The sequence below is a fragment of the Bombina bombina genome, chromosome 4 (genome assembly GCF_027579735.1).
Source record: "Bombina bombina isolate aBomBom1 chromosome 4, aBomBom1.pri, whole genome shotgun sequence".
NCBI classification, from domain to species: domain Eukaryota; kingdom Metazoa; phylum Chordata; class Amphibia; order Anura; family Bombinatoridae; genus Bombina; species Bombina bombina.
Genome location: NC_069502.1, coordinates 714,134,347 through 714,161,032, shown reverse-complemented (window position 1 = coordinate 714,161,032; position 26,686 = coordinate 714,134,347). Strand labels below are relative to the sequence as shown.

General features: G+C 38.9%; 1 protein-coding gene across 2 annotated transcripts in view; it reads right to left on the bottom strand.

Annotated features, from left to right (window-relative positions):
* SERAC1 (serine active site containing 1) overlaps positions 1-26,686 on the bottom strand; it is a 381,209-nt gene that overhangs the window by 262,913 nt on the left and 91,610 nt on the right. For both annotated transcript variants that reach the window (XM_053710914.1, XM_053710915.1), the window contains one exon: positions 18,180-18,216. In XM_053710914.1, the coding sequence (XP_053566889.1) occupies positions 18,180-18,216 (37 nt within the window). The remainder of the gene's footprint in view (positions 1-18,179; positions 18,217-26,686) is intronic.

The window sequence follows — 26,686 nt, the reverse complement described above, 5'->3', positions numbered from 1 at the left end:
TTCCCTGACAGCCACAGTACTGCTAAGAGTCGAGAGAGAAGGGTAAGAGTCCCCTCCATCATAACAGGGTTATGGAAAACTATTTTTAGCAAGGGTGACGTGGCGTCATCCTTAAGCAATGGACGTCCAAAATGTCCTCAATAGCCCACAGGAGAAAATGTATAAAGAATATAGTATGTGGGTCAGCTGGCATCTGCCTGAATGGTGCAAGCTGACTAAGGGAATGGATGTTGGGATTCCTAAAGGGGGAACCTTTGAATTATTCCACTGGGAAAATCTCTATAAAAATAACTGTAGAATCCTATCAGAAACAGCCCAATGTATTTGTTACTATAGAAGACAAAGTATGTTTAGAATCCAGTCTCTCTGATGTGTGCTGCAGCTGCTGTTCTGGGCGGGGGCTTCCAAAACCTTCCTCCAGCACAGAGCAGGACTATTTTTGTTGTTGTTGTTTTTAAAACCTTTTTGTGATTGCTAGAAGCTTTTGTTCAACTGAATTACATGTATGATTATGTGTGTTTTACATACACACATATGCAAGTCTTCCATGAAAAGACATAAGAGTGTATGCTATGCTTGGGGGTATTTAGGGGCTTTACATCCCTGCTTGGTATTTAAATGGGTTAACTGGAGTTTTAAAAGGCTAGCACTACTGTGACTTGCACAAGTGGCACTGCAATAGCCATACATTGTCCCTTTGCACATTATGGTCCTAGTGATATCTTTGCAGTAGAATTAATATAATTACAATATACACAATATTCTAGTAGTGAACCTTTAAGAGGTCTGATTTGCTAGTTACTTTATTGGTAATTTCACTTTTACTACCCTCAAGTATTTTCACAACTGATAGACCTCTAGTACTTACCCCCTGAAAGTTATTTGGTCACTAATGGTAGCCTTGCATTTATAAGGTTAGATATTTGGTTGTGGGTCTGATTGTATGTGGGCACTGGCACTTGGCTGTCTATTGCCATTTGTGACTGCATGCTAAGGCCTTGTGGACTATGTCCTGGGGTTTGTGTGCATTTTTCGTAGAGTGTGTAGAATCTGTGTGCCAGTTTGTCAGTGAGTATCTTTGTAAGTGTATTTGATAGTAAATACATGCGTGTGAGTGTGAATATTTGTCACAGTGTGTATATATATGTATATGTGTATGTACATGTATATGTGTATGTATGTACGTATATGTTTACATATGTGTATGTATGTGTATATGTGTGTATATATGTATGTATATGTATGTGTGTATATATATGTATATATATATATATATATATATATATATGTGTGTGTGTGTGTGTGTGTGTGTGAAACTCAAAAGTTTCTCTAGGTAGGTTTGGGAGGAGGAATGCATTACTGGGAGCTAGCTGTTGATTGTAGGTTGCACATAGATGGCCCTTTTCTTTGGTTCACCTGATGTGTTCAGCTGACTCTCAGTGGTGCCTTGCTGATCCTTTAATAAAGAATACCAAGTGAATAATGATAATTTGCTAATAGACATGAAATGGAAAATTGTTTTCAACTGCATGCTCTAAGTAATAAAAGGAAATTGTTGGGTTTTAGTATTGCTGGGGAAAATGATTAGTGCCGCCCAGTTTTGACTGTAGTATCTTATGTGCCAAATACCACCTCATGGCAAGATGTATATGCCCCAGGGGGAGGTAACCTTGATGACTAAGGTATGGGAAAACAGAATTTATGCTTACCTGATAAATTACTTTCTCCAACGGTGTGTCCGGTCCACGGCTTCATCCTTACTTGTGGGATATTCTCTTCCCCAACAGGAAATGGCAAAGAGTCCCAGCAAAGCTGGTCACACGATCCCTCCTAGGCTCCGCCCACCCCAGTCATTCGACCGACGGACAGGAGGAAATATATATAGGAGAAACCATATGATACCGTGGTGACTGTAGTTAGAGAAAATAATTCATCAGACCTGATTAAAAAACCAGGGCGGGCCGTGGACCGGACACACCGTTGGAGAAAGTAATTTATCAGGTAAGCATAAATTCTGTTTTCTCCAACATTGGTGTGTCCGGTCCACGGCTTCATCCTTACTTGTGGGAACCAATACCAAAGCTTTAGGACACGGATGAAGGGAGGGAGCAAATCAGGTCACCTAAATGGAAGGCACCACGGCTTGCAAAACCTTTCTCCCAAAAATAGCCTCCGAAGAAGCAAAAGTATCAAATTTGTAAAATTTGGCAAAAGTGTGCAGTGAAGACCAAGTCGCTGCCTTACATATCTGGTCAACAGAAGCCTCGTTCTTGAAGGCCCATGTGGAAGCCACAGCCCTAGTGGAGTGAGCTGTGATTCTTTCAGGAGGCTGCCGTCCGGCAGTCTCATAAGCCAATCGGATAATGCTTTTAAGCCAAAAGGAAAAAGAGGTAGAAGTCGCTTTTTGACCTCTCCTTTTACCAGAATAAACAACAAACAAGGAAGATGTTTGTCTGAAATCTTTAGTAGCCTCTAAATAGAATTTTAGAGCACGGACTACGTCCAAATTGTGTAACAAACGTTCCTTCTTTGAAACTGGATTCGGACACAAAGAAGGTACAACTATCTCCTGGTTAATATTTTTGTTGGAAACAACTTTCGGAAGAAAACCAGGCTTAGTACGCAAAACCACCTTATCTGCATGGAACACCAGATAGGGCGGAGAACACTGCAGAGCAGATAACTCTGAAACTCTTCTAGCAGAAGAAATTGCAACCAAAAACAAAACTTTCCAAGATAATAACTTAATATCTACGGAATGTAAGGGTTCAAACGGAACCCCTTGAAGAACTGAAAGAACTAGATTTAGACTCCAGGGAGGAGTCAAAGGTCTGTAAACAGGCTTGATCCTAACCAAAGCCTGAACAAATGCTTGAACATCTGGCACAGCTGCCAGTCTTTTGTGAAGTAAAACAGATAAAGCAGAGATCTGTCCCTTCAGAGAACTTGCAGATAATCCTTTCTCCAAACCTTCTTGTAGAAAGGATAGAATCTTAGGAATTTTTATCTTGTTCCATGGGAATCCTTTAGATTCACACCAACAGATATATTTTTTCCATATTTTATGGTAAATTTTTCTAGTTACAGGCTTTCTAGCCTGAATCAGAGTATCTATTACAGAATCTGAAAACCCACGCTTTGATAAAATCAAGCGTTCAATCTCCAAGCCGTCAGTTGGAGGGAAACCAGATTCGGATGTTCGAATGGACCCTGAACAAGAAGGTCCTGTCTCAAAGGTAGCTTCCATGGTGGAGCCGATGACATATTGACCAGGTCTGCATACCAAGTCCTGCGTGGCCACGCAGGAGCTATCAAGATCACCGAGGCCCTCTCCTGATTGATCCTGGCTACCAGCCTGGGGATGAGAGGAAACGGTGGGAATACATAAGCTAGGTTGAAGGTCCAAGGTGCTACTAGTGCATCTACTAGGGTTGCCTTGGGATCCCTGGATCTGGACCCGTAGCAAGGAACCTTGAAGTTCTGACGAGACGCCATCAGATCGATGTCTGGAATGCCCCATAATTGAGTTATTTGGGCAAAGATTTCCGGATGGAGTTCCCACTCCCCCGGATGGAATGTCTGGCAACTCAGAAAATCCGCTTCCCAATTTTCCACTCCTGGGATGTGGATCGCAGACAAGTGGCAGGAGTGATCCTCCACCCATTGAATTATCTTGGTCACTTCTTTCATCGCCAGGGAAGTCCTTGTTCCCCCCTGATGATTGATATATGCAACGGTCGTCATGTTGTCTGACTGAAACCTTATGAATTTGGCCTTTGCTAGTTGAGGCCAAGCTCTGAGAGCATTGAATATCGCTCTCAGTTCCAGAATGTTTATCGGGATAAGAGACTCTTCCCGAGACCATAGACCCTGAGCTTTCAGGGATTCCCAGACCGCGCCCCAGCCCACTAGGCTGGCGTCGGTCGTGACAATGACCCACTCTGGTCTGCGGAAGCTCATTCCCTGTGACAGATTGTCCAGGGTCAGCCACCAACGGAGTGAATCTCTGGTCTTTTGATCTACTTGAATCGTCGGAGACAAGTCTGTATAATCCCCATTCCACTGTCTGAGCATGCACAGTTGTAATGGTCTTAGATGAATTCGTGCAAAAGGAACTATGTCCATTGTTGCAACCATCAATCCTATTACTTCCATGCACTGCGCTATGGAAGGACGAGGAACAGAATGAAGTACTTGACAAGAGCTTAGAAGTTTTGATTTTCTGACCTCTGTCAGAAAAATCCTCATTTCTAAGGAATCTATTATTGTTCCCAAGAAGGGAACTCTTGTTGACGGGGACAGAGAACTTTTTTCTTTGTTCACCTTCCATCCGTGAGATCTGAGAAAGGCTAGGACGATGTCCGTATGAGCCTTTGCTTTTGACAGGGACGACGCTTGAATCAGGATGTCGTCCAAGTAAGGTACTACTGCAATGCCCCTTGGTCTTAGAACCGCTAGAAGGGACCCTAGTACCTTTGTGAAAATCCTTGGAGCAGTGGCTAATCCAAATGGAAGTGCCACAAACTGGTAATGCTTGTCCAGAAAAGCGAACCTTAGGAACTGATGATGTTCCTTGTGGATAGGAATATGTAGGTACGCATCCTTTAAATCCACGGTAGTCATAAATTGATTTTCCTGGATAGTAGGTAGGATCGTTCGAATAGTTTCCATTTTGAACGATGGTACCCTGAGAAATTTGTTTAGGATCTTTAGATCCAAAATTGGTCTGAATGTTCCCTCTTTTTTGGGAACTATGAACAGATTGAAATAAAATCCCATTCCTTGTTCTCTTATTGGAACTGGATGTATCACTCCCATCTTTAACAGGTCTTCTACACAATGTAAGAATGCCTGTCTCTTTATTTGGTTTGAAGATAATTGAGACCTGTGGAACCTTCCCCTTGGGGGTAGTTCCTTGAATTCCAGGAGATAACCTTGAGAAACTATTTCTAGCGCCCAAGGATCCTGAACATCTCTTGCCCAAGCCTGAGCAAAGAGAGAAAGTCTGCCCCCCACTAGATCCGGTCCCGGATCGGGGGCTATCCCTTCATACTGTTTTGGTAGCAGTGGTAGGCTTCTTGGCCTGCTTACCCTTGTTCCAGCCTTGCATTGGTTTCCAGGCTGGTTTGGGTTGTGAAGTATTACCCTCTTGCTTAGAGGATACAGAATTAGAGACTGGTCCGTTTCTGCGAAAGGGACGAAAATTAGGCTTATTATTAGCCTTAAAAGACCTATCCTGTGGGAGGGCGTGGCCCTTTCCCCCAGTGATGTCTGAAATAATCTCTTTCAAATCAGGTCCAAATAATGTTTTACCTTTGAAAGGAATGTTAAGCAATTTTGTCTTGGAAGACACATCCGCTGACCAAGACTTTAGCCAAAGCACTCTGCGCGCCACGACAGCAAACCCTGAATTTTTCGCCGCTAATCTAGCTAATTGCAAAGCGGCATCTAAAACAAAAGAGTTAGCCAATTTAAGTGCTTGAACTCTGTCCATAACCTCCTCATACGAAGATTCTTTACTGAGCGATTTTTCTAGTTCCTCGAACCAGAAACACGCTGCCGTAGTGACAGGAACAATGCATGAAATTGGTTGTAGAAGGTAACCTTGCTGTACAAAAATCTTTTTAAGCAAACCCTCTAATTTCTTATCCATAGGATCTTTGAAAGCACAACTATCTTCGATAGGAATAGTAGTGCGTTTGTTTAGAGTAGAAACCGCCCCCTCGACCTTGGGGACTGTCTGCCATAAGTCCTTTCTGGGGTCGACTATAGGAAATAATTTCTTAAATATAGGGGGGGGAACAAAAGGTATGCCGGGCCTTTCCCACTCTTTATTTACTATGTCCGCCACCCGCTTGGGTATAGGAAAAGCGTCGGGGGGCACCGGAACCTCTAGGAACTTGTCCATCTTACATAATTTCTCTGGAATGACCAAATTGTCACAATCATCCAGAGTAGATAACACCTCCTTAAGCAGTGCGCGGAGATGTTCTAATTTAAATTTAAATGTCACAACATCAGGTTCAGCTTGATGAGAAATTTTTCCTGAATCTGAAATTTCTCCATCAGACAAAACCTCCCTCATGGCCCCTTGAGATTGGTGTGAGGGTATGTCAGAACAGTTATCATCAGCGTCCTCTTGCTCTTCAGTGTTTAAAACAGAGCAATCGCGCTTTCTCTGATAAGTAGGCAATTTTGGATAAAAGATTTGCTATGGAGTTATCCATTACAGCCGTTAATTGTTGCATGGTAATAAGTATTGGCGCACTAGATGTACTAGGGGCCTCCTGTGTGGGCATAACTGGTGTAGACACAGTAGGGGATGATGTAGTTTCATGTTTACTCCCCTCATTTGAGGAATCATCTTGGGCAATATCATTATCTGTTGCAATACTGTCCTTACTTTGTTTGGACACTATGGCACAATTATCACATAAATTTAAATGGGGAGACACATTGGCTTTCATACATATAGAACATAGCTTATCTGATGGTACAGACATGTTAAACAGGCTTAAACTTGTCAACAAAGCACAAAAAACGTTTTAAAATAAAACCGTTACTGTCACTTTAAATTTCAAACTGAAAACACTTTATTACTGAATATGTGAAAAAGTATGAAGGAATTGTTCAAAATTCACCAAAATTTCACCACAGTGTCTTAAAGCATTAAAAGTATTGCACACCAAATTTCAGAGCTTTAACCCTTAAATTAACGGAACCGGAGCCGTTTTTACATTTAACCCCTATACAGTCCCAGAATGAGGCTCTGTCTATAACTAGAAAGGCCCCCATCTGAAAAAGGTGTCCAACACAGTGCCTGCCGTTTTTCTAAACGTTCCCCAAGATTATAATACCAATAATTAGTTAGAATCTGCATAATATGCCTAGTAAAGCAATTGTTTTAGCCCAGAAAAATGTCTACCAGTTTTTAAGCCCTTTTTGAAGCCCTTTATTCTTTTATGTTTAACTAAGAAAATGGCTTACTGGTCCCCATGAGGGGAAATGACAGCCTTCCAGCATTACATGGTCTTGTTAGAAATATGGCTAGTCATACCTTAAGCAGAAAAGACTGCTAACTGTTTCCCCCAACTGAAGTTACTTCATCTCAACAGTCCTGTGTGGAAACAGCAATTGATTTCAGTTACTGTCTGCTAAAATCATCTTCCTCTTACAAACAGAAATCTTCATCATTTTCTGTTTCAGAGTAAATAGTACATACCAGCACTATTTTAAAATAACAAACACTCCGTGGAGATGTTGCCTGTGCAACGGCAAAGAGAATGACTGGGGTGGGCGGAGCCTAGGAGGGATCGTGTGACCAGCTTTGCTGGGACTCTTTGCCATTTCCTGTTGGGGAAGAGAATATCCCACAAGTAAGGATGAAGCCGTGGACCGGACACACCAATGTTGGAGAAAAATGCTCACTGCCACATTGGTGTCCAGACTGAATAAAGAAATCCATGATAAATTGGTTTCCGCCCATTCTGATTGGTGAGATAAATCAGTCCCAGCACTAATGAGCTTAGCGAGCTCAATACAAAGGAACATAGAAGTATAGAAAAAGAAAGCATAAAGGGTAATGCCAGTGTGTGCTCCTGGGAAACCCCATTAGAAACAGTTTAGAGGGACAAATAAGGGGGAACCCAGAAAAGCTAAATGTTATAACTGTGGGAGAACAATTGATGGACTGGGCTTCCAGTGCTACCAATCATGTCTGAGAGCAGAGGGGGTGATGCCTTTGTTCGTCTGACCCTCTCTGACATGCCATACCATTTGTGGAGTGTTTGGTGGACACCGGAACAGACCGCAGCGTTCTCAAAAGAGCTATAGCTGTTATGAAATTAAAGACACATCAGCAAGCAATAGATCCTATCACTATGGGTAATAATAGGGTAGATTAAGCAGCCAAGAAGGCAGCTCTCATGATACTCCAACAGTCCTCTGAAACTGTGGAGAATTTGACAATGGATGTCTTAAAAACCCTCCAAAACCAAACAGGTTCCCTAACTCAGTGCAAGTGGAAAAACGCTGGTTGCAAACTGGAAAATGAGGTTTGGAAACATGTGCACCTACAGTGCTATATCCTGTTTTAGCCATCTTATCTCATCTCCCTTCCCATGTTTCCAAAGGGGGAATGATTGCAAGTGTTAATAAATTTTGGGTTGCACCAGTTTTCTCACAATTTGCAACTGAATGGTATAAGAAATGCATAATTTGTGCTAAATACAATCCAGGTAAATTGACAAAGGTGGACATGAAACACCTTGTAAAACCTGACTACCCATTCCAAAGACTGCAAATAGACTATATTCAGCTGCCCAACTATGGTGTGTATGAGTATGTTTTGGTGTGTGTAGACATGTTTTCCTCTTGGGTGGAGGCCTGGCCGGTTGCAACAGCAGGTGTAACAGCAAAAAAAAACTGATAACCGAAATTGTGTGCAGATATGGTTTACCTGAAACAGTAGAATCTGATCGAGGGACTCATTTTACTGGGCAAGTGTTTGCAGAAATTATGAAAGGGTTGCAGATTAACCAGCATCTTCATACTCCTTACGACCCACAATCATCTGGGAAAGTAGAGAGAGCCAATGGTGTTTTAAAAAATAAAATAGCTAAAATCTGTGAGCAGACAAAACTTACTTGGGTACAAGCCTTACCTTTAGCCCTCTTTGCAGTAAGACACACCCCAAAGGGGAAGCATGGCCTTTCGCCATTTGAAATTTTGTTTGGTAGGCCACCACTAATAGGTCTTTTCTTTCCACAAGAATTACATGGGCAGTATGCTCCTCTAACTGATTATGTTGTTCAGCTGCATGAGCAACTGACAAATTTGTTTGGAAAAGTTCTCTCTTCCTCACCAGATCCAGAACAAATAACTGGAACTCACCACCGGCACCCTGGAGACTGGGTGGTGATAAGAAGATACGTGAAGAGACACTTAGAGCCCCGGTTTGACGGCCCATACCAGGTGTTGCTGACCACAACCACCTCAGTCAAAGTGGAAGGGAAACCAAACTGGATACACGCCTCTCACTGTAAGAAAGTGAACTTCCAGGCCGGTGATAAAAACCTGTGTCAAAAGGGTGAGACCACTGGGGACAAAGAGGGTTAACGAACTACCAAAATGCATATACTGTCCTGTTTTTTCTTTGTCACTTTCTTTGTGTTTTATACCTCTATACACCAGTGAAGGGCGACAAGCGGACAAATTCCATCTGGCTTTTACACCAACAAACCGCCAAGCAACTGTATGCCAAAGACTGTTGGATATGCTCTCATGTTCCTGCCAATCATAAAGGAATCCCTTTAATAGGTGTACCAATATCAATGAATGATTTAAATGTGACAGATTACAGCTATGATGTTCAAATAGATATAGATCACTCTGTTCATAATGCTATCTCAGATCAAGGTACATACTTAGAACTTGCTGGTATAGTTTCTACACCTACAATGTGTCTAGAGCCAATGTATGTTAATTACATAGCAAACATGAAAGGTCGCATATTTAGTTTGCCCAAGGTATATGTGGGGGAAACAGATTGTAGAAATGCTACCTTAACATTTAATATGGAACCTAACGAAGCACCATATGATACAGTAACTGCTGATTCTAACAGTTTATGTTTTTGTTCAACATTAAAAGCTTTGTGTGCCCCTAGGTGTGCCTGTCTTGAACAGACAGACAATGATGAATGGAGCTGTCAAACTCAGTTATATAACAATATGAGATGGTTTCAACTATGGCTGGGAAAGATGGTAAGATTATTCCAATGGTCCTGAAACAAGGTATAAGCGAGAATTATTCTCATCTGCAGATAAAGCCTGGATGTGGTTCCCTGCCTGTACAGGTTGGGGAATTGATCTAGCAAATAGAATTGACAAATATGCTAGTATTATGGATGGGATTATAAATGAGACTACAAATTCTATACATGCCCTTAATGAAGAGTTAGCCCAAGTTAGAAAACATAATTTATGTAAGAACTTACCTGATAAATTCATTTCTTTCATATTAGCAAGAGTCCATGAGCTAGTGACGTATGGGATATACATTCCTACCAGGAGGGGCAAAGTTTCCCAAACCTTAAAATGCCTATAAATACACCCCTCACCACACCCACAATTCAGTTTAATGAATAGCCAAGAAGTGGGGTGATAAGAAAAAAGTGCGAAAGCATATAAAATAAGGAATTGGAATAATTGTGCTTTATACAAAAAAATCATAACCACCACAAAAAAGGGCGGGCCTCATGGACTCTTGCTAATATGAAAGAAATGAATTTATCAGGTAAGTTCTTACATAAATTATGTTTTCTTTCATGTAATTAGCAAGAGTCCATGAGCTAGTGACGTATGGGATAATGACTACCCAAGATGTGGATCTTTCCACACAAGAGTCACTAGAGAGGGAGGGATAAAATAAAGACAGCCAATTCCTGCTGAAAATAATCCACACCCAAAATAAAGTTTAATGAAAAACATAAGCAGAAGATTCAAACTGAAACCACTGCCTGAAGTACTTTTCTACCAAAAACTGCTTCAGAAGAAGAAAACACATCAAAATGGAAGAATTTAGAAAAAGTATGCAAAGAGGAACAAGTTGCTGCTTTGCAAATCTGATCAATCGAAGCTTCATTCCTAAACGCCCAGGAAGTAAAAACTGACCTAGTAGAATGAACTGTAATCCTTCGAGGCGGAATTTTACCCGACTCGACATAGGCATGATGAAATAAAGATTTCAACCAAGATGCCAAAGAAATGGCAGAAGCTTTCTGGCCTTTTCTAGAACCGGAAAAGATGACAAATAGACTAGAAGTCTTTCGGAAAGACTTAGTAGCTTAAACATAATAATACAAAACTCTAACAGCATCCAAAGAATGCAATGATTTCTCCTTAGAATTCATAGGATTAGGACATAATGAAGGAACCACAATTTCTCTACTAAGGCTGTTAGAATTCACAACCTTAGGTAAAAAATTCAAAAGAAGTTCGCAGCACCGCCCTATCCTGATGAAAAATCAGAAAAGGAGACTCACAAGAAAGAGCAGATAATTCAGAGACTCTTCTAGCAGAAGAGATGGCCAAAAGAAACAAAACTTTCCAAGAAAGTAATATAACGACCAAAGAATGCATGGGTTCAAAAGGAGGAGCTTGAAAAGCCCCCAGAACCAAATTCAAACTCCAAGGAGGAGAAATTGACTTAATGACAGGTTTTATACGAACCAAAGCTTGTACAAAACAATGAAATATCAGGAAGATTAGCAATCCTTCTGTGAAAAAAGAACAGAAAGAGCAGAGATTTGTCCTTTCAAGAAACTTGCGGCAAACCTTTATCTAAACCATCCTGAAGAAACTGAAAAATTCTCGGTATTCAAAAAGAATGCCAAGAAAAAATGATGAGAAAGACACTAAGAAATATAAGTCTTCCAGACTCTATAATATATCTCTCTAGATACAGATTTACGAGCCTGTCACATAGTATTAATCACAGAGTCAGAGAAACCTTCTTTGACCAAGAATCAAGCGTTCAAACTCCATACCTTAAAATTTAAGGATTTGAGATCCTGATGGAAAAAAAGGACCTTGCGACAGAAAGTCTGGTCTTAACGGAAGAGTCCACAGCTGGCAAGAGGCCATCCGGACAAGATCCGCATACCAAAACCTGTGAGGCCATGCTGGAGCTACCAGCAGGACAAACGAGCATTCCTTAGAATCTTGGAGAATACTCTTGGAAGAAGAACTAGAGGCGGAAAGATATAGGCAGGATGATACTTCCAAGGAAGTGATAATGTATCCACTGCTGCCGCCCGAGGATCCCGGGATCTGGACAGATACCAGGGAAGTTTCTTGTTTAGATGAGAAGCCATCAGATCTATTTCTGGGAGTTCCCACATTTGAACAATCTGAAGAAATACCTCTGGGTGAAGAGACCATTCGCCCGGATGCAACGTTTGGCGACTGAGATAATCCGCTTCCCAATTGTCTATACCTGGGATATGAACCGCAGAGATTAGACAGGAGCTGGATTCCGCCCAAACTAAAATTCGAGATACTTCTTTCATATCCAGAGGACTGTGAGTCCCTCCTTGATGATTGATGTATGCCACAGCTGTGACATTGTTTATCTTAAAACAAATGAACAACTCTCTCTTCAGAAGAGGCCAAGACTGAAGAGCTCTGAAAATTGCACGGAGTTCAAAAAATATTGATCGGTAATCTCACCTCCTGAGATTCCCAAACCCCTTGTGCCGTCAGAGACCCCCACACAGCTCCCCAACCTGTAAGACTTGCATCTGTTGAGATTATAGTCCAGGTCGGAAGAACAAAGAAGCCCCCTGAACTAAATGATGGTGAACTGTCCACCATGACAGAGAGTGTCGTATAATTGGTTTAAAGATATTAATTGAGATATCTTTGTGTAATCCCTGCACCACTGGTTCAGCATACAGAGCTGAAGAGGTCGCATGTGAAAACGAGCAAAGGAGATCACATCCGATGCGGCAGTCCTAAGACCTAAAATTTCCATGCATAAGGCTACCAAAGGGAATGATTGTGACTGAAGCTTTTGACAAGCTGATATCAATGTTAAATTTCTCTTATCTGACAAGGACAGAGTCATAGACACTGAATCTATCTGGAAACCTAAAAAGGCTACCCTTGTCTGAGGAAACAATGAACTGAATGGTAAATTGATCCTCCAACCATGACCTTGAAGAAACAACACAAGTCGATTCGTATGAGATTCTGCGAAAATGTGAAGACTGAGCAAGTACCAAGATATCGTCCAAATAAGGAAATACCAAAACCCTGTTCTCTGATTACAGACAGAAGGGCACCGAGAACCTTTGAAAAAAATTCTTGGAGCTGACGCTAGGCCAAACGGTAGAGCCACAAAACTGGTAATGCTTGTCTAAAAAGAGAATCTCAGAAACTAAAAGTGATCTGGATGAATCGGAATATGCAGATATACATCCTGTAAATCTGTTGTAGACATATAATGCCCTTGCTAAACAAAAGGCAGGATAGTCCTACAGTTACCATCTTGAATGTTGGTATCCTTACATAACGATTCAATATAGATAGATCCGGAACTGGTCTGAAGGAATTGACCTTCTTTGGTACAATGAAGAAATAGAATAAAACCCCAGCCCCTGTTCCAGAACTGGAACTGGCATAATTACTCCAGCCAACTCTAGATCTGAAACACATTTCAGAAATGCTGAGCCTTGCTGTGTTTACTGGGACACGGGAAAGAAAAAAATCTCTTTGCAGGAGGCCTTAACTTGAAGCCAATTCTGTACCTTTCTGAAACAATGTTCTGAAACCAGAGATTGTGAACGGAATTGATCCAAATTTCCTTGAAGAAAACATAAACTGCCCCATACCAGCTGAGCTGGAATGAGGGCCGCACCTTCATGGGTATTTAGGAGCTGGCTATAGGTTTCTATAAGGCTTGGATATATTCCAAACTGGAAACGGTTTCCAAACTGATACCGCTCCTGAGGATGAAGGATCAGGCTTTTATTCCTTGTCGTGAGGAAAGGAACGAAAATGATTATTAGACCTAAATTTACCTTAGATTTTTTATCCTTTGGTAAAAAAAGTTCCCTTCCCTCCAGTAACAGTTGAGATAATAGAATCCAACTGAAAGTCGAATAATTTATTACCCTGGAAAGAAAGGGAAAGCAAAGTTGAAGACATATCAGTATTCCAAGTTTTAAGCCATAAAGCTTTTCTAGCTAAAATAGCTAGAGACATATACCTGACATCAACTCTAATGATATCAAAAGATGGTATCACAAATAAAATTATTAGCATGTTATAGAATAATAATAATGCTATAAAATTATGATCTGTTACTTGTTGCGCTAAAGCTTCTAACCAAAAAGTTGATGCTGCAGCAACATCCGCTAAAAATATAGCAGGTCTAAGAAGATTACCTGAACATAAGTAAGCTTTTCTTAGAAAGGATTAAATTTTCCTATTTAAAGGATCCTTAAATGAAGTACTATCTGCCATAGGAATAGTAGTACGTTTAGCAGGAGTAGAGACAGCCCCATTAACCTTAGAGATTTTGTCCCAAAACTCTAATCTGTCAGATGGCACAGGATATAATTGCTTAAAACGTTTAGAAGGAGTAAATGAATTACCCAAATTATTCCATTCCCTGGAAATTACTTCAGAAATAGCATCAGGGAGAGAAAACACTTCTGGAATAACTACTTATTTAAACGTTTAGATTTAGTATCAAGAGGACCAGAATCCTCTATTTCTAATGCAATTAATACTTCTTTAAGTAAAGAACGAATAAATTCCATCTTGAACAAATACAAAGATTTATCAGCATCAGCCTCTGAGACAGAAACCTCTGAACCAGAAGAACCATTATCAGTATCAGAATGATGATGTTCATTTAAAAATTCATCTGAAAAAAGAGAAGTTTTAAAAAGACTTTTATGTATACTAGAAGGAGAAATAACAGACATAGCCTTCTCAATGGATTTAAAAAATAAAATCTCTTATGTTATCAGGAACACTCTGAAAATTAGATGTTGACAGAACAGCAACAGGTAATGTAACAGTACTAAAGGAAATTTTATCTGCATTAATAAGTATGTCATGACATGCAATACAAACAACAGCTGGAGAAACAGATACCAAAAGTTTATAGCAGATACACTTAGCTTGGTAGCTCCAGCACTGGGCAGCGATTTTCCTGAAGTATCTTCTGACTCAGTTGCAACGTGGAACATCTTGCAATATGTAAAAGAAAAAACAACATATAAAGCAAAATTGATCAAATTCCTTAAATGACAGTTTCAGGAATGGGAAAAAAATGCCAGTGAACAAGCTTCTAGCAACCAGAAGCAATAAATAATGAGACTTAAATAATGTGGAGACAAAAATGACGCCCATATTTTTTAGCGCCAAAAAAAAGACGCCCACATTATTTGGCGCCTAAATGCTTTTGGCGCCAAAAATGACGCCACATCCGGAACGCCGACACTTTTGACGCAAAAAAACGTCAAAAAATGACGCAACTTCCGGCGACACGTATGACGCCGGAAACAGAAAAAAAAAATTGCGCCAAAAAAGTCCGCGCCAAGAATGACGCAATAAAATGAAGCATTTTCAGCCTAACAGCCCACAGGGAAAAAGTCAAATTTTTTAAGGTAAGAAAAAATAATTGAAACAAATGCATTTATCCCAAGTATGAAAACTGACTGTCTGAAAATAAGGAATGTTGAACATCCTGAGTCAAGGCAAATAAATATTTGAATACATATATTTAGAACTTTATAAAAAAGTGCCTAACCATAGCTTAGAGTGTCACAGAAAATAAGCTTATTTACTTACCCCAGGACACTCATCTACATGTTGTAGAAAGCCAAACCAGTACTGAAACGAAAATCAGCAGAGGTAATGGTATATATATAAGAGTATATCGTCGATCTGAAAAGGGAGGTAAGAGATGAATCTCTACGACCGATAACAGAGAACCTATGAAATAGACCCCGTAGAAGGAGATCATTGCATTCAAATAGGCAATACTCTCCTCACATCCCTCTGACATTCACTGCACGCTGAGAGGAAAACCGGGCTCCAACCTGCTGCGGAGTGCATATCAACGTAGAATCTAGCACAAACTTACTTCACCACCTCCATAGGAGGCAAAGTTTGTAAAACTGAATTGTGGGTGTGGTGAGGGGTGTATTTATAGGCATTTTAAGGTTTGGGAAACTTTGCCCCTCCTGGTAGGAATGTATATCCCATACGTCACTAGCTCATGGACTCTTGCTAATTACATGAAAGAAAAGTGACTCTGCAGAATAGCATGGCTCTTGATTACCTACTTGCCATTGAAGGGGGGACATGTAAGATTATTGGTTCGGAATGTTGTACCTGGGTGGAGGATTCCCATGACCCCATAGAAGCACACATGAATAAAGTAAAAGAGTTACAACAAAAATCTAGAGATATAGCTAAGGAGGGATGGAACCCATTCTCTTGGATGGGATCCATTGGAACCTGGGTTAACAATATGCTTACAAATCTTCTAAAACCCATAGTGGTAGTGATAGGAGTAATTCTAATGTGCCTAATTGTTTGGAGATTGTTAATGATTTGTGTTTCTCGTTGCAGCAAATAGATGAAGACATCGATTGTTTAGGGTGATGATACAACAGCCACAGAGATGACCGACTGATAACCTAGCTCAGCTACCTGCCTCCCCTGCAGACCCTCCAGTCATTTTAGGAGACAGGTGGAAGATCTCATCTCTGCGAGGGGGGTCCCACAATTGCACCTCATCAGCTTTGGGCCTACTACAGGATTTGGACCTAGGCCTGTGAAGGGATGCAGTTCTGGCTGCTGTTGTTATCTGTTTAGATAGAGATTGCATATTTTGTGTTTGCGTGTTACCAATAAAGATGTGTGAATGCTTAGAGGAAATGATAACTATGTAGGCAGATCTGGAATGGAGGCTCAGCATCCCACTGTCTATGCAGCTTATCTGTATACTCAGTGATATACAGTCTGTCTAAGGGGTCATTTCCAGGTAGGAATGCTGTTAGTCAAATGAGAGACACAAAGTAATAAAGGCGTGATAATAAACGCAAGGTAATAGATAAATACATGTGATAATAAAATTATCAAAAGGGTGAGAAATGTTAGGGAAAAATATTTTAACTTTGTATATATATTTCGTATGTGTTATAAGGGGCTGACAAGTGTCATATTTTTAAACAGTAGCATTTTTCTTGTCAGTTCAGCTACTTTCTGCTGTGCATGCAAAGTCAGTCTTTTCAGCTATAGTAACAACACCCAAAGTCAGTATGGACAAGGTAAGAAGAAGACCACGAGGTGAAGATTCTTGGTTGGTTAAGAAGCACAGCACATGGGCTATAAAAGAGAAACTGTTCTTATCTGAGGCTGCGCGCCACACTCTGTATTACTGTGTAAAATGACTGTTGTCATTTTGTTGTAATCCTGTTTAATTGTACAATTATAACCTTTTAAATTTGGTCCAGTTGTCTTACATTGATTTTTTCTTCAACAATATATATATATATATATATATATATATATATATATATATACATATATATAATATATATATATATATATATAGATATATAGATATATAGATATATATATATATATATACACACACACACACGGTTTGTATTTTTATACTCCCAGAGTGTATTGGACATTCAGAAACATGTACATTAAGACTCCGTAGTCTTAAATTAATTTTTTTATTGAAAAATAAAGGTGTTATAGTCATTTATAAGAAAATCACGATTTTTTGGTCCAAAATCGAGATTTTCATTATCGCCCATAGCGCCCAGCTCTAGGGCGTATACTGCATTTTCGTATGGGGAGGTGATGCATACATTACAGTGCACATTAAAAATTGTATTTTAAGAATCTTACAAAACAAATAATTGAACCATTCCCACAGAAATATGCAGGGAAAAATCTTAACAAAATTCTTCACTGAAAATCGTATTTTATCAAAAATGTAAAATTTGTATGCAACTTACACAGTAATAAATCATATTAAATAGGCACAGTGTAAATCGTAATTTAAGTACACTGGATGTGCAAAAAACCCGTGGAACAAAATACAAAACAATTGTTTTTTTCTTCGTAAAATGGGCTGAACAGGCTTTATGTAGCTGTATTCTTTTTTTTTTTATACAATGAATCATTCTCACTGTTTACCCATACTCATGCATATAACCAAGTGGAACAGACTTTGGACAACATTAAAAGCTGAATCAGAAAGCTTTATGGATTGCTTGCATACTGTACCTGCCAAATCAAGAGTTTCCCCTAGCGAGCGTGCTACTGAAGATAAAGGTTAATTGGCTAAGTAATGATGTTAAAGGGGCATGACACCTAAAATCTTTCTTCAAATATTCAGATAAAGCATACAATTAACAGCCCTAGTTTTTACAGTAGGTATTGTTCTCACAAATAAAATAGCATAGACAAATGCAATAAATCACAACTATACTATATATACACAACTATACACATAGCTAGTGAAATATTTCAGCAGTTTGCAGTCAATATTTTAATTCTGTAATCTTTTTCATTATTTATTTTGAGTTAGATTACAATTAAGGTAAAACAATATTTTCTTAGAAAGCTGGAACTTACCCTAAGATAAGTGATCCTGTAAACTTTGCAATATTTCCTGAAATACAGAAGCATTTATAATTAAACTGTGCAACCCCATTTCCAATATTGAAGGGGGGATTTTAATTAATCTAAAGAATTTCATATATAATGTTTAAAATTTATTTTCTAAAATCGCATTGTTTCAAAACTTATTTATTTTGTTATTTTCCCACTCCCTCTGTATTTTTACCTTTTACACAACTTAAAATTCATTGTAAACATTATAAATAATATAGATATACAGACTGAGGTGTGTGTGAATAAAAAGAGATGCCAATACCTTTGATACATTTAAAAATGGTTTAGAAACATTTCTGGATAGAAACAGAATTCAGGGATGTGATTGCTTGTGTTAAATGGTTCACCTTTTTTAAAGCGATTAATTTAAATTGATAGCAAGGTCAAAAATGAAATATGCACAGGTTTATTTCAATTTGAATTAGAAGTATATTGCAAAAATGCTTCAAATATAAAAGTTATTACTCTTTTTCTGCGGCATACGCACATATCCTGTGAGGGTCCGTGCACCAGAATTTAAACACCACACCTTCTCATAGAGTCAGCAGAAGCTTGTATTACACAAAATACATCTTCAGAAGCAATACACACCAAAGCCACCTCTCTGAGCATGCATAGGGACCTATTTATCAAAAGGTCTTGAGAACCTAATCCGAGAGTGCGGATCAGGTCCGCAAGACCGCGCTGAATGCGAAGAGCAATACGCTCTCCGTATTCAGCATTGCACCAGCAGCTCACAAGAGCTGCTGGTGCAACGCCGCCCCCTGCAGACTCGCGGCCAAAGGGCCGCCAGCAGGGGGGTGTCAATCAACCCGATCGAGTTGATTTCCGGCGATTCCTGTCCACCTCATCAGAGCAGACGGACAGGGTTATAGAGCAGCGGTCTTTAGAAGACTCGCCAGAAACACGGGTCCACAAGCTCCGTTCGGAGCTTGATAAATGGGCCCCATAGTGTTTAAATACTGGTGCACGGACCTCACAGGCAGGACCGCCATCAGGGGCTGAATAGGGTGACTCCTGTCAGGGGCCCAGTGGGCCCCATGAGGCAATCACAACTATTATGTAAAAAAAAAAGTTTTATTTTTTTTTTACATTTTGGCAGCCACCAGAGGGCGCTACAGCAGAGTGCTATGGGAAATGTCATTACAAGGAGTAAAACATTAGCATTTGAAAGGATTTCTGAGTGTGCACTAAACCACTATGCACAGTGTGAGACAGACTTGGCACTTCAGTTTGTACAGTGTGTGCCTGAGTCAGGCAGCAGATCATTTTAATTTGCAGAGTAGGTAGGACTTACTTAGTAAATGTTTTTTATTTATTTGTGCAATTTCAGATTGTAACTTCAGTGTGGTAGTTGTGTGGTGGGGCTAGGGGTCCATAAAAACACATTTTTTAGCAATATGCAGCAGTGTATTTATGATTATTTGACAATGCTGTAGAAATTCTATATTTAAAAACATGCAGAAATGTGTCCTCCTCAATACCAAATGGTAGGTGCCCTTTTGGCAGATATGATTTTTTTTTTATTTATATATATATATATATATATTAATTACATTCCAGTTTACTGCCCCTTTAAGCAAGGACTTTCCAGATGCCAGGAGGCATTTTATCTAAGATTTTTACATCTGCATAAAATGTTATACTCTCAGGTTAAGATTGCTCAGTGTTTGAAATGAGACAGGTTAACTTCACACTGTTCAGTTTACACTACAGCTGACTTAATTTTGAAATACATACAAACAAGCCTAAATCCTGCATTTAACCAGATTTAATGGTATGAGACCTAGTGCCACAGCTTATGGTTCCACCAAGACCATATAGAGAACAGCATTTTCAAAATCCATAAGTACAGCTGACAGATTTGTACACCAGATTTGAAGTGGTGCTCTTGGTTGGGGGAAATGGGGGGGACCCCAAACATATGTCAACCTTTCAAAAGTACTTCTTCATCTACCCATTCTGACAGATCAATTTATAATTTTGAATTCACAAAAGTATTTTTGTTTGCACATTTACAAATATGATTCTTTAAAAAGTGATCTTTTAATTTCTGCTAATTATTTTTTTATCATGCATGTCACACACTGTTGATTTAGGGGATGGCAAGGTGCAAACATTTTACCTCCTGTGAGTGTTTCTGTGGGTGTCTGTGTTTATGTATTTGTGCTTTTGTTGGTGTCTCTATGAGCGTGTATTTTTTTTTCTGTGGATCTCTCTGTGAGGGTTTGTGTGTTTGTCTTTGTGCATTTTCTGTGGATGTCTCTGTGAGGGTGTGTGTGTATGTATGTCTTTGTGTGTTTTCTGAGGCTGTCTCTGTAGGTGTTTCCTTGGGTGTATGTGCAAGTTTGTGTTTGAGTTTGTCTGTGTGTGTGTCCATTGTCTGTTCCTTTTTAGGACATTCTGAGCTTACTACTGATTATTAACATCTTTCTACAGACTTTGAGACTAATGAGACTTTTCTGGAAGTTACCAATCCACCACTTAACCTTTAAATTATTGTTTTGGCAGTTCAGGGCCCTTCCTATCAGCCACTGCATGCTGTTATTATATAGTCATCTTTTTTTACAAAACTGTAGTCTACATAATTACTTGTCAGGTCAATGTAAACAAGTGCTGAGTGTCTGTGTGGGTGCCTGTGTCTGAGATTGTTTGTGTGTTTCTTTGTGTGTATGCTAGAGTGTCTATGAGGCCGAATTATCAAATGTCTGTCGGACCTGATCCGACAGACATCGCTGAATGCGGAGAGCAATACGCTCTCCATATTCAGCATTGCACCAGCAGCTCACAAGAGCTCCTGGTGCAACGCCGCCCCCTGCAGACTCGCGGTCAATCAACCCGATCGTACTCGATCGAGTTGAATTGTGGCGATTATTGTCCGCCTGATCAGAGCAGGCGGACAGGGTTATGGAGCAGCGGTCTAAAGATGTGCATAAAAAGTGCATATAAGTTTTAGTCAACTGGTAAAAAATTGCACAAGTCAAAAGGGGGGGCCTGATCAATGTTTAAGGGGCCCCAAAATTTCTAGTAGCGGCCCTGCTCACAGGACATGTGTGTATTCTGCTGAAAAACAGTAATAGCTTTTACTAGAAGCTTCTATTCTATTTGAATTCATTTCTTTTCTATCTCTTTAAGCTCAACTGGACCTTTTATTATAAATATATTAAGATTTGTATAGGTTGAACTCGATGGACTTCGTCTTTTTTCAACCTCATCTACTATGTTACTATGTAAATATATAATTGCAGTGTTCTTCCCAGTATCTATTTAAATTACACACCCAGTTGATTTTATTGAGCAACCAGCTAAAATGTAAGCAAATATTAAACTAAAACGAGGTATTACATTTTGTCAATGTTTTTTGCACAAAACATCATAGAATCAATTTGTCAAATAATGCAATTAATATGTGCTTTGGATAGCTTAAGTAACATTTATAAATAACAGAAAATGTTCTAATATTTCAAAGTAACTGGCTACTTCATAATACAACCCGGCTGCGAAAAGGTTCTGTGGAAAACACTGAATTTTAAAGTTAAAAAGTTACACACTTTTTACCAAAACATATAAACATACATTTTCAAACAGATGACTAAATCACATATTATTATAGGTATTTAACATGTTTAAAAATTTTTGGAATGAAAACATTTATAATAGGAAGTTTCACAAACGCAATTTATTCACATAAATCCCATGAACTTCCCTTTTATATATGGCTACTTCTCAAACGTGACCCTCCAAATTTATTTATTTAAATATGTAAACTGTGATTTTGATTTTTTTGGTGTAGTACATTGCCCTCATACAGAGCTTTATCAAAACATCTGATGGTGAAATGCATTAACAATAACTATATTGGAGCACCATCACTCTACTGTTCCATCTAAGAAATTTGTATTTGGAATGTGGATACACATTTCATCAAAAGACTTTAATTTGAACGGCCGTTCATCACCTGTAATCATGCTGCACACTGAGAGCGTGCTCTAAAGAATCACACAGAGGAAAACTCCAGACATCAGAGACATATTCACAACGTTAACTTAGCTGGAATTGGATCCAACGGTTCAAGTAAGGACGCCTAACAAAAAGCAACTGTGGTGGCGAATGTGTGCCTAACAGATAAAGCAACTGAGGTGGCCTTTCCGTGAGTAACTGAGCACATACAAGTCTACCCCTGATTTGGTAGCAGTGATTTTTCCATATATCCACTTACATGTATACCAGCAGAAGAGAGCACCCGGGTAAAGCTGCGAAGGTAGAGAGGGGCCTCTGAGATACTAACATCAAGTTTGTGCTTCTACTTTTACTGTTTGCTCAGTTGTCATCCTGCACTATACAATAAGAATGAAGCTATAAGCACTTTAATGACTTCCGTATAGAATCTACACGCATATAGAGGTTCCTTAGCATTATTACTAGGTTTAAATTAACTAGTGTTGGATTGGCATTTAGATTAGATAGATTGGTTACAACTATCTTTGTTAATAGAGTGGTTACAACTGACTTCGCAACAGATTGGAGATTTATCGCTTAAAACAAACTCTGTAACAAATTGGTGTATCATCTGTGATTGACCTATTTTAAGTTAAGATTTTTTACTGTGTTGATTATGTATAAAATACATTATTAGAACTATATTTTAAGTGTGATTTTAGCGGATTTTCACATATGTTTAGATATCACTATACACTTTACAATTAGGCTTTAGAAGTTTATGTATCTATATATACGGCCTAAACAACGGCACACAATATATTTTATATATACACCGATTTATGATTATAGTAACTAGCAGATTATCACTTTATTACACATTATTATTTGTCAAAACTTAATATCTCTTGTTTTTATTTAGGAGTTGGAAGACGTCCCAGTTATCTAAGGGTATACACTCCTGACTGAAATATACAGTATTTTTATACTCATTGTTTTAATAAATATTTATTAGTATTTGTGATCAAGTACATTTGTGTTGAAGTATTTTATGTCCAGTATTTTTGAGTTAATACTAATAGGTTTAATATTTAATCCTTTATTTGATTTTACATTAGATTCTAGAAATTGATTGTCCTTCAGTTTTATATTACTCCCTTGTGAAGCGCGCCTTATTTCACTTTACTTTCTTAGAATTTAATCTAACCCACTTGGGGAAGGTGGGTTCTAAATAGGAGCTTGTACAGGACAAGTCTTAGGGCCCAAATTGTTGTTTTTTAATTAATATAGTGATCTATACACATAACTAGGTATCTCTTCAACAAAGAATACAATGGGAATATTGGGCTTCATATCCCATTACAATTTAAACAATTTGAAATTCATTAGGATTCCACACTATACTACTAATATTCGTACTACGATATATGCAATATATAGATATATACATCAGTGAACAAGTGCCCCAGAGGCATGAAACACGTATGATGTCACAGGAGGGTGATGTTCCCCCTGTTTTCCTTTTCTATGTGTGATTTTACTGAGCTGCTGTATGTGGATTTATGTTTTTAAGCTGCGCTAACTAATAAAGGAACTTTTATTTTATCCTGACCTTTGGAGTGCCGAGGAGTTCTTTGTTTCCTATAGATATATATAGATATATATATATTCTGAGTATTAGGGGAATGTTTTAACAGAATATATAAAAAAAACACTTAAATTAGAAATTAACAGAAATTTCCATATCTTGGCTTATAACCTAGACAATACATATCAGGCGATACCTCCTTTCTGATGGGGGCACAGACAAAAACAAACCATGCCACCCGTACTACCTACCTTCTCCTAGTAATGTCCATCATAGGAAAAACCAGGACAAATGGTGGGAAACCTAGTAAGTATTGTCTAGGTTATGGGCCAACCTATCCAATGCTTACAAGAATGCAAAGCAGTAACTCCCAAAAAGAAAAATGGGTAAAGAAAAATAAGAGACCGAAAAAACAAAAATACTGCAATTAACAAATAAGTATTTATTTATGAAAGTACAGAGAGCTGAAGAAGACTGAAGTATATCCAATTTATAGTGTGAAATAAAGGTGTGTAGAGAATTCCAAACAGCTGCTTTAAAGACATCAGATAACAAAGCGACATTCTGAAATGCCCAGAATGTAGAAATTGCCCTAAGCCCAACTGGTACTAAAAACGTTTTCAATTGGTAACTTTTGGAAATACATTGTACAATCCAAGAATAAATGGTGGTTTTGGCTGATGGATGACCCTTACGATGTCCAAGTGGAAAAACAAATCAAAACTGGATTTCCTGAGTTATTTTTTTCTATCAACATAGTAGTTAAGACATAGTATCATGTCCAGAGTATAGCAAGATTTCCTGTCAACTAACTTTGACTTGAAAAAGAATGTAAGACAATGTTGTTGGAGAAATTGAAATCTGAAACCACCTTAGGTAGAAAATCGGGAACTGATCTGCAACATGCAAATATTACAAAATAAAAGCATTTATTAAAACAAAGATTTGTTTTTATAATTGCTTTTATTAAAAAATCAACATATATGCTCCATTTGTGTCTTCTACCAACTTACATACTGATATGAGCATAACTGTGACAAGAGCTTGGGATCTGTTGAAGGGAGTCTGCCGGACAACTCTGAGGATCCGGTCTTCTTTTTTAGCTTTATTGCATGTGAGTTGCACTTTGGATTTGTATGTTAAATACTACAACATGAGGCACCTCCTATGTTTTCTAGATGTGGTGTATCTCAAGCCTCTGTAGGAGTGGATGCCTTTGCTGGAGGATTTTGAAGAACTTTTCACATCACACACTGTGGACAGTTCTTAAATACTCATTGTGGACCTGTTTTGGCCTATAGATGCACATATTTTGAATCAGCTCCTCCTGTTAATTTCTTACTCAACCTTCACAATTTAAGCAACTATGACCCTAGATGTAATTTGAAAGGGTGAGGATGAAGTACTAGACATTAATGCAGAATGTCTGGAATCCTCAACAAGAGCCAGGAAGGCTGAATAGATAGTTGAAGAACAATCTGAAATCATGGTGGGAAGATAAATGCCAGATTTAAATCCTACTTGTGAACAAAAACATCCACCCCCAGACTGTTTACTGAGGGGTAACTGCTGAAGAAATTATGTAATTGAGCATTGTGATGATAATGCCATGATATCCAACTCCAGAAAACACCAGGTTCTGGCTATCTATAGAAAAACATCCTTGTTCACCAGACATTCTGTAGGGACAAAAATACTTCTCAGACAATCTGCCATAATGTTCTGAGGACCATGAATTTGAAGGGCTGTTATGTAGGAAATATGCTTCTAAGTCCATTGAAAGATTTGTGTCACAAAGCATAGTGCTGAAGGACTTCTGTTTCCTCTCTGAAACTTGCTATAGGAAACAGGTGTTACATTGTCTGAAGGAATCTTTACAACCCGTCCTTGCAGAATCCATTGAAAAACATAATTTATGCTTACCTTATAAATTAATTTATTTCATGGTGGTGAGAGTCCAAAATCCCATACTCCTGTGAATGACTCTTCCTTACCACTAAGAGGAGGAAAAGACCTAAAACCCAAGAGCTTTATAAAACCCCTAAAACCCAAGAGCTCTATAAAAACATAATTTATGCTTACCTGATAAATTCCTTTCTTCTGTAGTGTGATCAGTCCACGGGTCATCATTACTTCTGGGATATTACTCCTCCCCAACAGGAAGTGCAAGAGGATTCACCCAGCAGAGCTGCATATAGCTCCTCCCCTCTACGTCACTCCCAGTCATTCGACCAAGGACCAACGAGAAAGGAAAAGCCAAGGGTGAAGTGGTGACTGGAGTATAAATTAAAAAATATTTACCTGCCTTAAAAACAGGGCGGGCCGTGGACTGATCACACTACAGAAGAAAGGAATTTATCAGGTAAGCATAAATTATGTTTTCTTCTGTTAAGTGTGATCAGTCCACGGGTCATCATTACTTCTGGGATACCAATACCAAAGCAAAAGTACACGGATGACGGGAGGGATAGGCAGGCTCTTTATACAGAAGGAACCACTGCCTGAAGAACCTTTCTCCCAAAAATAGCCTCCGATGAAGCAAAAGTGTCAAATTTGTAAAATTTTGAAAAAGTATGAAGCGAAGACCAAGTTGCAGCCTTGCAAATCTGTTCAACAGAGGCCTCATTCTTGAAGGCCCAAGTGGAAGCCACAGCTCTAGTAGAATGAGCTGTAATTCTTTCAGGAGGCTGCTGTCCAGCAGTCTCATAAGCTAAACGAATTATGCTACGAAGCCAAAAAGAAAGAGAGGTAGCGGAAGCTTTTTGACCTCTCCTCTGCCCAGAGTAAATGACAAACAGAGAAGACGTTTGTCGAAATTCCTTAGTTGCCTGTAAGTAAAATTTTAGAGCACGGACTACATCCAGGTTGTGCAGTAGACGTTCCTTCTTTGAAGAAGGATTTGGGCATAAAGAAGGAACAACAATCTCTTGATTGATATTCC